At 40.8% G+C, this 11,536-nt stretch overlaps 1 protein-coding gene across 1 annotated transcript; it reads right to left on the reverse strand.

Moving 5' to 3' along the window:
• Positions 1–58: 58 nt before the first annotated feature.
• Positions 59–7,783, reverse strand: plcd1b (phospholipase C, delta 1b). Its single transcript, XM_062428603.1, has 15 exons — positions 7,684–7,783; positions 7,168–7,326; positions 6,213–6,441; positions 5,931–6,060; positions 5,275–5,503; positions 4,225–4,426; positions 3,499–3,643; positions 3,264–3,416; positions 3,002–3,148; positions 2,751–2,907; positions 2,011–2,127; positions 1,686–1,864; positions 1,428–1,560; positions 868–1,017; positions 59–671 (listed from the first exon to the last, which is right to left on the reverse strand). Exons 1-15 carry the CDS (start codon positions 7,781–7,783, stop codon positions 580–582), a joined length of 2,322 nt encoding a protein of 773 aa, XP_062284587.1. The 3' UTR covers positions 59–579.
• Between the last annotated feature and the right edge of the window lie 3,753 nt (positions 7,784–11,536).

Consider the following 11,536-nt stretch of genomic DNA (forward strand, 5'->3'; position numbering starts at 1 on the left):
AAGTCATTGTGTTACATGGAAGATGAATCATACTTGACTAAAAGAACTGATGATAACAAAGCACATAGTTTTGTTTTTTTACGTTGGCTTATGTTTATCCAGAATTCAGGAACTGGTCATATGAATAAAAAGATTTAAATACACAATACATTAACTGACCAGAAATGAGGGACACGTGCTGTCTACAAAAAAAATGAAAAATCCAATGCCATCACCATCTGAACATGGTACAACACTAGTGCAACTCATACAAACCAATTAAAAACAGTCTGTATAATAGTCCCTGTAATGTGATTCATATGCAGCAATATTGAGTGTGTGTATGTACAGTTTTTGCCTACCATCACTACTAATTTCCAGCTGTAGGTGGAGAGCTTTAGTTTAAACTGACAACACAGTCCCATGAGAAGAATGTGATCTTTATCTGCTTAAACTGCTGGAATTAAGCCAATAAGTTAATCATGAACTACAGCTAAAGAGTGCTTCCAAAAAACAAAAAAAAGGGATATAAATCCAGTTAAAAACAGCTAAAACATGGTTGTGTGATGCCGCAGAGAGACAGAGCCAGGCGGTGACATCTTATTCAGCATCGACGACCATGATGTGTACGAAGAGTCCAGCAGAGGGGAGAAGGTCTCCGTTCTTATTCAACAGAGGCACATGTCTGTATCCTGTGTGGGAACACAAAGCGGATGCCGTCAGAAAGAGGAGAATATGAAGAGCTCTTTGTGCAGAGTGTGAACTGAGCTCTCTGTGCTCGAGCATAGAGGAGATAGTTCCCGTCTCTGTTTGTATATGAAGTGAGAAAACGTGGAGCTGTCAATGCTTTTACAGTGTGAAAAAGGTTGCGAATGTCCGTGAACTCACCCAGTTTTAAGCTGTTGAATGGAAGCGTGTACTGCCCAACGAACTCATTATCCGACGTGGAGTCGTAGTCCTCCACGACGAAGCGCACCAGTGCCAGCTCCGGCACGTACACGTCAAACTGGAAGCTTTCGTTCCACGTCGGGTTAAAACCTGCGACAGAAAGAAGGAGAAATAAACTCTAGCGGATGTTAAGCGTCATAAATTTTTCATGTTCAGCGCATTCCAGTAGTTATTTTGTTATCCTTTAACCTGACTTCACTACTTCGAAGGCTTCCCATATCTCCAAGAATGCCTTTCAACTAGAGAGGGCGAGCAACAGTCACATACCTGACTCAAAATGCAACATCTGTTATGTGTGTGCCATTATATCCTGTTCTATTGAAGCTTCACTGTAGCTGTATTAAAAATGAATGTGGCATTGGTTATCTTCAGCTAATAATCAGCTAGAATTAGGAGAATCTGACACTAAAAATATAAAATAGATGCAGAAACAGAAGATGCATGTCTGACAATGATCTTGTCTAAGCTGCATTTAAAAAGAATGTTTTAAAAGTAAGCACCATTGTTTTCAATATTTTTGGTCTCTTTCTCAGCGACATCAGCCGGCACTCCGTAGACCTCCACCTTAACCACCGGGTCAACAATGGAGGATTTCTTGTTGTTCACTTTGGGGAGCTGCTGGGCCGATATAACCTGGTGACAGGTGGAGATGCATCATGTTAGATCATGCAGATCTTTTTGGATATGAAAAGTTGACTCAATAGGAAACAAATGCTTGGGAATCAGGCCTGTGTATCTCTTCACAGTGAAAGCCTCACCATGACATGGAGCGTCTTGTGCTTCAGCCAGTCTCCTCGGGTCAGGGTGATGGGGTCGAACTCCGTGGCCGTGTCCCTCATGTAGGCCGGTTTCAGGATGTAGCCGCTCTTCCCGTTGATGAGGAATCTGCCCTGGTTCACATCCATGTCCATGCAGCTCGTCTGGAAGTTTAAGGCCACTGGAAACGAATACATAAGATGATGCAGCGACAGTGAGAAACACAGAACTGTCTCATTTTCCACTGCTGACTGTTGTATTATCAGACAGGACTGTGACAGGATAAGTGACAGTTTGTAAACCCTTCAATGTGTTAGTGTTATGTACCGATTTGGCAGCCAGCGTTCCACAGCGGCACTGGGTTGTAGTTGGATGAGTCAGTCCTGGTGCCTGCTGGGTAGATGCGGCTCAGTTTGTCCACATTATGATGGATGTAGGCATTAGCTGTAGAAAACAGAACCAAAGAACAGAGTTATCTACTCAACTGAAACTAAGTCTCTCTGCAAGATACAGATTATCCACACTTGATCCTGAGAAAGATCCCATTGATAAACGGTTTATCAGTGTGTCTTTCTTAAGTATATTTAGAGTTAATGACGTGAGTGGGAGTACGAGGAGTTGAAGTAAATTTGCAAGAAAAGCACAAAAACATGGCTTGATTTCACAAATAAAGGTAGATGTTAAATTCCATCTATTTTTTGACAACAACACTTAATATTTATCGAAATAGTCCTGCAGATCTTTTAATGAAAATAAAACATTTAAAAGTCTTAAAACTCTTAGACATTTAGGCGGGCTTTAAAAATGTTGATTTTCCTTGCTGTAGATTTTGTTTATTAGGGGATTAGGCCAATTTCTTGACTAAAATGATATTGTTAGAAGAAACTGTGTTTAAGGTTGTTTCCAGCTCCGAGCTTCATAAAGGAGGCTTTCAAAAGACAAAGACAAAGACAGGAATTTTACAAAGCACCAATAAAGAAATCTATAAAATATCCTCACTGGTATCTTCTTAAAATAAATCATGACACTAAAACCCCTGACTGAATTCAGCACAGTGTTTTTCTCACCCGACTCTTCTGCCAGATTTTCAGCCTTTCCTTCCTTGAAGGACGACATCTCGTAGAAGCTCTGGTTCTTTCTGGCGTCCTCAAAGCTGTGGAAGTGGACGCTCTTACAGTAGATCACCATGTCGGACAGCTCTTTCGCTAGTTTCAGCTTCTTCTTCTGACACATTAGAAGGAAGATAAAGGTGTTACAAAAATTAATATCTGATAGTTTCAAGTGAGCCACTTTTACTTTGCCTTGATGTCACACCTACCTTTTCTTCCTCCTTCTGTTCATCCTCATCGTTGGACTCCTCCTCCTCCGTCACGTCAGTGGCATCGGCAGCGGCAGCCTCAGCAGCAAAACTGGCCTCCAGTTTGTTTAACCTTTTTCCTTTGATAAGGATCTTCCCCTTTAGGTCCTGGAGGTACGCAAACACATAGAAACATTGCAGCTCTGTGAGTAACTGCTGTCATCTCAATCATATTTCCGTCTTGACAAGTACTGAAGAACAAAACAAAATGAAAAATAAAAACCTCAGGAGACGGGAAGTCTGTGGGCATTCCTTCCCCTAAGGGAGAGGTGACGAGCGCACTGCCCAGGATGGAGCTCATATGGCGGGCCATGACTTCCTGCTGCTCCACGCTGCAATGGTTCTCCAGGGAGAGGATCACTGGGTAATCCGATGTCTGGGACAGAAAGAGAGAGTATTTACTGAAAACTTAATGATAATATACTGAATACTCTAGGACACAATAGACATAAACCCACCTTAAATGCATACTCCTTGATGGCTTTGATCACATCTTTGAAGAGGATCTTGGAGGTGAGTGTGTAGCCGTGGTAGATCACCGGCTCGTCATCTGATCCGTCCCAGCAGTCCAGCTCCACACAGCGGCAGCTCTTCAGCAGAGCCCTGAGAGAGTCATAACCAGCATTAGTGACTGAACATCTGGATTAAAAATGGTTCTATGTAGCGGTCACCATTTTTAATCTAATGACTTGATGTTAAGATGTTCATCTAACTACCACATCACATAAACACTGCATACAAATGCTAAAAAAACAACTCATCCTTGGCTCCTAATGGTGGAAATATAGAAAGAGGTTTCTCTACAACTCTATCATGTCTATCTAACACACATCTGTTGTGCAGGTTACTTTAATTTCTTTGGTGACGCAGTTATTGTTTCTGACATTTTCTGTTTTGATGTGAACAGGCTGAAATGCAGCAAACAGAGCACTCCTAATCATTAAAAGACATTTGTTTGCATGAACTAAACAGCATCCTCAAACTGCCTCGAGACAGTTGCTGTGCTCAATATGAGATGCTGCAGCTCTCACCCTCCTCTCATAGAGTGATAAACCAGAGCCCAAATGTTTGATAAAAATCTGCAGACTGCAGTGACTTTATCTGTATATAACAGCTACAACAGCTGAAAGAACCAGGGGGACTTCAAGGACAGACTCTTAAAAAGATGCGATGAAAGCTGTCACCTGACGTAAGCCTCTGTGCTGCTGGGCCCTTTGAGCTGATCCTCCATGAGGTAGGTATTGTGCGAGGATGAGATGAAGTAGTGGTTGAGGGGATGACTCATGTCCTGGTACACGTCCTTGTGGTCTGGATTGAGGACCAAGGTGTCTTGATGGTGCAGGTACATGAGCAAGCCATCTTTGGTCAGCAGCTTCTTCTCCTTGGCTGAAAGAAGACAAGGAGTAACAATAGCAATGAGGCAAAACAGGCGTTCATCAAAGAATCAAAGTATGTCAAACACTGTCGCCATCTGATTTCCCCCTGTGCTTATTTCATACTGGAGTCTAAGATAACAGATCCTTGTTTAAGAGACAGTATGCATTAAAAAGTGAAATAGTAAAAGAGGCTCTGTAAACATGACTTAACATGTCCCCAGAATGTAAAACAGATAAGTTAATACATTACTTATTCCTGATATCACTCAATAGAGTGTTTATCTTGAAGGTTAAAATTAATAGCCTCTAGCTGCCAACCGAAAGGCTTGTCTAACTGGTTAGCTGGCTCCCCAGCATGATATTTGACTTGGAAAACTGCTAATATTATACATCAGTCAATTTCTAACTTGTAGCAGCACATTAGCATCCATCTACTGTCAAAGAAACCTATGTTTAATGAAGAATTATTCACCAGAGCATCACATATTTTTGATATTTTGGACACCAGATTGATGCTGCAAAGCTCACATTATAGATGCAAATAGGAAGATTTTAAAGTTTTTAAATATCACAGAGACAAATGATTCTAAATGTATAAGAATTGAGAATTGGGGTAGACCCAGAACACACTGGAGGGATTACATGTCTCTCCTGGGATTCCCCAGGAGGAGCTTAAGGGCATTGCCAGGGAAGAGGATATCTGGGTTTCCCTGCTCAGCCTAATGCCAGTCCTAATACCCAGTATTAGTGGCAGAAAATGAATGGATGGATGGATGATGTGTACAAAATGCAAAGGAAACAAAGCCTGCGTTACTTCCTAACTAGAAAACAAACGTGATTTCGAAATACGTTTCTGACCTTTTTCATCCGGCTCATGCTTCTCAATAATCTTGTGTGCGTCAGCCAGCGTTGTTTTCTCTCTCTGTTCTTTCATCAGGAACTCCACCAGGTTATCAGGGCTCATGAAGCCTGTGGTTTTAGCGTACTCTCCATAGATCACGTCAATTTCCTCCCGATGGGTCAACAGGTCATAGAAGTGTTCAATCTCTTTTCCTGACAGGTATCCGGAGTTTGATGTGTCACATTTCTGTATGATGGAAATGGAATACGAAGGTCATTCCACACTTTAAATTTGGCATAAACTTTACAATAAAATTGTCTGTTTTGTTCGAATTAAGAGGGTAGGGTTTAGGGTGACTACTTTCTAATTAAAGTGTTAAAGTCATTTTTTCTCTACATTTATCTGCAAATACATCTTGGCAAAAGGCTTGCACACGCACACACAATTTATTTTGGCAGAGACCTCTTGATAATCACTACATTTGGCCTAAAATATCAACTTAACACTAGTTAGTTTCAGTGAGAGCTCTGCCAAGCCACTTTGACACAGATTAGATTATTTCAGTTTAGGCATCCCTTCATTGACTCAGTAGCAATGACTTTGACTGGCTCTTTGGGATATCTACAAGTGATTTTGATAATTAGGAACCATCAAAAAGCTCTGAGGACTTCACCTTGAAGACTATTTCTGCATATTCGTCATCCACTTCGATATTGATCAGACGCAGGAAGTTCTTCATCTCCGACAGACTCAGCTTTTCATCTTTGTTCTTGTCTGCCTTTGCCAGGCAGCTGATGATCCAGCTGAAAAGTTTTTAATTTAAGGAGTGGATACATACATGTAAAAATTGTTTGTCATTCACCTGACATGTGCACTTTTGGTAGCTGAGAACTGATACCAATTTAGTAAATCAGTCAGGTTCACAAAAAAACCTCAACTGTCATGATAAGGATACTGCTCTGCCTTCTGCTGACTGCTGAGGTTGTTTATGCTGGAAACCATTTTTTGCAAGCTGTTGACCCACTGCTTGGCCTCCTCTTCTGAGCTGGCAATTAGGTCCAGGTTCTTGCGGCGGCTCTTGAAGATGATGGAGAAGCAGCGGCCATCCACCTGCTCCTCCGTGTTCTTCCTCAAGCCCTCCGACTGACGGCCCATTCGAAGCGCAGAGATGTCGTCAAGGGAAACTGAGGACAGAGGAAAGGTGGTTCATCATATTTGTGGTTATTTGGTAAAGGAATATCCTGCAGTTACACCCAAGACAAGAGCTGTGCTGTTGTACTTTTGGTATTTTCAGGTATGAACCATTACAGACCAGCCTGCTTGGCAAACATATGCCTGCTGTTTGCAGTTTAATGACGTCACTTTACAAGTTTCTAAGAATTCTAACATTTTCAAACAGCAGCTGTTTAAGTTTTGAGTCACTTGTGTAATGAGTTGTTGGTGCATTAATATCACACATGGTGACTGCAATATCAGACTATCATTTATCAGACTGCATGAGAACAGTTTATGGATGTAATCCAAGCAGAAATCATGGCCAGGGCTATTTTAAACCACTCCTCTATGCACTATAAAAAAATTCACTATCTCTATAAACACACCCACAAAACATATCAGTGCTGTCATGGGCAACCCAGTTATGTGTGATAATACCGAGGACTTTCATACACAAATAATCTTTTATAGCTCTATGATCAGTCGCCACTTTTATAATCCGTGAAGGCAAAATCCAAGTTGCCTGAGAGAACAGATCTGAGAACACCAACAGATGGTTTTAATTGAATCAGAATGCAAATTAGTGTTGCGTTATAGGTAGGAGACATGTATCCACCACAACACCAGACAGATGTGTGCCAGAGGTGCTGGCGGGTCTCACACACATGCAGCTGGGGTGCTGGGACAGCACTCACAGGTCTGCTTTGTCCTGAAGGTTTTCTTCGATTCATGCCACATGGTCTTGCAGTCCTCCTGGAGTCTGTAATAGCGAGTCTTCTTCCAGGACGAGGAGCGGACCTTGAGGAGGTCTCCCCCCTGCAGGAGGAACTGGAGGTCCGGGTCACCCTCCATACCTGAGAAACATGGGAGCAGAGGGCAAAGTTCAACAGGATATACACTAGACTTCTACAAAACTGCTCAGCTGCAACCAATTTTACACAATCCATGACAGTTAGCTCAAACCATAAACATGACTCTCTTGCTTCCTCTTTGACTTGCATTTAGCTCAGAGTGGATGTCAAACCACTGTGATTTTGTAAGCCAACTGCAACAGTGGCAGGCTGATTAAAAGCCAACATGCAAAGTCTCAAAGCCTTAAACTTAAAACAGGTCTACACTGTGACAACATAGCATCCAGTGTGACCTAACCCAACCCAACAACCATATGGTCACATCTGCAACAAGATAATCCAAGTAAGTGTGCAGCCTACCTAGAAGCTTTACGTTCATGTTTACCACCTTCTGGCTTTGGGCATTGCGCTGTAATTCCTGTGATCTGCTCATTTCTGGTTGTCTTTGTAGGCATTTCATGGTGCCTTCGGGTACTGAAGCACTACCAAACTGTGTAAGTGTTCACAAGGCGTCGGGAGAGACCAGTGTGTGGAAGGGCGTGGACCAGCCCCACTCAAAGTTCACTTCTCATCCATATCAGACGGACTATAATAAATTGGACCTACTACGGTTTGACAAGCGTGCGTAACGCTAGGGGGATGTTTTAAACCCTCTGTACGGTTTAAATGTTGGTGTATTCAGTTTATTTTAAGTGGAAAAAGGACCATAGTTTTCTTGTACCGTGTTGTTTACATTATAAACAAGCCAAAGCAACACATTTTAATGACTCTAAAGTTTGACTTGCAACACGGAAATTCAACATAAATTGAAAATGTAAACAGGTGATTGTGTTTCTTTTAATATAATGATAAGCTTTGCAAAGTATTAAGTTTAAACGGAACACAGTGTGACTGTATTTGGAGTCCATTAATTTGTTTACGGGCTCCACCTAGTGGTGAAATGGTTGTACTGTCAAGTGCTGTGATTTCGTCACTAAGCGACAATACTAACTGATTAAAAACAACCTACAAGTCAACAAACACATTACAACCTATAAAAGACAGAGGAATATAACAGTGAGTTTATTTTACAGCGTTGGCAATATAAAGATAGGCTATTTCGCTCTGGTTTGTATGAGGGCTGTGTTGTGGTTAGAAAACACTTGTTTCTATTTACAGCAAGGTGAAACTGCATCACCTGAATGAAAGGAGCCACACCTTTCGGCAGATTATAAATCGGTATTTTAAATCCTGCCGGTGATTATAACCCAATATAGATAGCAAATAGCAGTTAGAGATTAAATGGTGTGCGTAAACAATTACAATGTTGTATAAATTGGTTTAATTTTTGCCTGAAAATAATTGGGACAATTTGGGGGGGGAAACAAGACATGCAGTTTATTTTAAAAGAGATTCAAACTATTAATTGTCCTACCGTGTTTCTTCTCCAGCCCGTTCGTTCCCATCGTCTTTGATAGTTTTCTCTTTCTCCTTTTTTTCGCAGTCTGGTCTCTCTTCGTTTCACTGTGTGCACCTTTTCATCTGCGGTTGCTCTTTCTTTCCATGTGCGCAATTCTAAATAAGAAGACTGGCGTTTGAGATTGTTTCAACCGAGTTTGAGAGCAACACACCCAAAGGCGGCGACAGGTGGGTTTCTCCTGCCAGTCTGAATGGTGTCAGCACTCCAGCAGGCTCCAACACCGGTTTGACGAGCCTACCATGTAAACTGCACTGCTGATGTCACAACAGGGCAGGTTACACCTTAACACCAGCTTTTGCCATCAGGCGTATGGGACTGGTTAACATAAACTGCATCACAGTGTCTCCAGTGTTTTTAAGTGTTTTTAAGACATGCATATTATTAGTTGGTTTTTAAACCTGCAACCAAAGTGAAACATTTTATAATCCTGTTTTCTGCAAACACTCTAAGGCATTTTGAATTCCTGAGGTCCAATTCATCATCCAGAGGAAATACTAGATGTGAATAAACAGGGAGGAGACTGTCACAGGGGAAAACACTCACATGCCTCAAGATATTGTAATCAGGTTTTATAAGTCTTATTTACATTGTGTGGAAATTTCCTATTGCTACATATGTATACTGGAAAAGCTTTTGGTAATTGCATTTTCATGTGGACACCTGTTCCTCTTTTGAACAAAAAGTAAACATGACCAAGGAGGCTGAATAGCAGAGTTGGCTTGCTGCCCATCTGTATAGTTCACGGTCAGTTTGAGCATATTGGTTACACTGAATGGAAGAGATGAAGTCTTTGCTCCCCTTTTCATGTGCAGCTTAGCCCTGGCAGGATAATAGCACCGCAATCACTGGTGCGTTGGGGCTCTTGTGGCTCTCAGCACTTCCCTTTCAGGCCTGGCTTACCCTCAGCGCGCTGTCAGCATCAGGATGAGTGAGCTTTAATGCAGCATCAGGGGAGAGCTTCCGGGCCAGGGCTGACCATTTCCAAAAATCCACGAGGTTCAAGGGAAACAAGCAGGAAAACAAAGTGCAGTATGGCCTTTATGTTTGTAGCAGTACCACAAATGCATATTTATGAACACAAGATGTAGGTTTTCTTGAATGCACGAGAAACTATGACTGCACATGTATATTTTATGACCATTATTGTTCCCAGATACGAGAAGATATGCTCTATATTTCACTTTCACATTTCATGCACTTGCACACCTTCATCTGGGAGCCTTCCTGTTTGATGTGAACCATTTGGGGAGTAGAAATTTGCTGCAGGGCATCTTGAAGAACTTGAGAAAGCAGGCGAGAATGTTGCACCACATATTCACTTCATCAGATCAGATTTTTTTGGCCATTTCTTGCCCCTTCAAATTGAACATTTGTCAGTGTTACATGTCAATTTTTTCAGTAACTCAGATACATCTGTGCTTTTGCAGCAAAGATGTATCTGTATCAGAGGCTGTACCTGTCTGAAAAGGTGCCACAGAATTAACCAGTTAACAGAAACTCTACCTAAATCAGTGACTTGTTTAAAGTGGACAGTTATGGACTTTATCAAATAAGCTTGTCCTTATTTTAACACACAGTGAACAAGAGAAAGCAAATGACTTTTCTAGTCTGTGTCTTTCCTTAGAGTCTGTGTGAACAAGCAACAACAGGCCCTGCTGTTTCGTCACATACCACTGATACCATCCATAGTTTTGCTGCTTTTCCCCAAAACATCCTCATATCTCAGGGCACCGTTTCACTGACACAGACTAGCAATTTCCTGAGTTAATACTGGACATAACCCAAAGAAGAATTTAGACAGGGTACAATAAATAAAATAACATGTAAACAACTGTCTAATGTGTGTATCTGCTGATTTTAAAAAAAAAATAAATACATTTAGTTTAGAATACTGCTGTTTTTACCACAGTGGACTCATGTGCTTTTCATCAAACATCTTTGCGAGAGTGAAATAGTCTTACGGCTTTCATTCACCATTTCAAACATGGAGAATGAGTCATAACCCAGAGATCTCAAAGTAGCTCACAAATAAACTCCTTCACATACTGTAACCTTTGCTATTTTACTCATGTTCTCCACTTGCAGGCTAAATTATACTTGTACATCTTAGAGGGAACTGTTGCTCTTTTTACTCCAGTGCATTAATATAATAGTTGGAGACTTAATGACTACTTTTCATATTAAGATTGTACATAAAAAACATGCATGAGTTTATATAGATGATGCACTGTAAAAAAACAAAACAAAACCCCCTCCAGCAGTATTCAAGTCAGTCAAAATTAGTTTCATCTTAAGCAGCTACAATATTTAAGCACTACTTACATATTAATGCACAAATATGAATGATTCAATAGCCTAACCATAATTAACTATCCAAGGGCAGTATAGACCTTAGGCTCTTTTCAAAAGGCATAAAATAAACCTTTCTGTTCAGACAGGCTTTAACATCTTTCTCATCTTATTATTTTCTTTATGTTGTGTATTCATTGTTATTTATACTGTAGAACTTTGAGTTTCGCAATGAATGAAAAGTGTGGTACATATAAAATGTATTATTATTATTGTTGTTGTTATTATTATTATCACTACTCTTATTATTATTATAACACTGACAGAGGTCATTTTGCATGAGTAGTTTCACTTGTATTGCTATTGTACTTTTATTATTAGTTTTATAGTGTAGTATAGTATTGTTACTTTGGCTTGAGGGAATGATCTGTCTCTTCCGCGTTGCTGCTGTTCTTGTGTTGTCTC

Source organism: Scomber scombrus, chromosome 11 (genome assembly GCF_963691925.1).
Source record: "Scomber scombrus chromosome 11, fScoSco1.1, whole genome shotgun sequence".
NCBI classification, from domain to species: domain Eukaryota; kingdom Metazoa; phylum Chordata; class Actinopteri; order Scombriformes; family Scombridae; genus Scomber; species Scomber scombrus.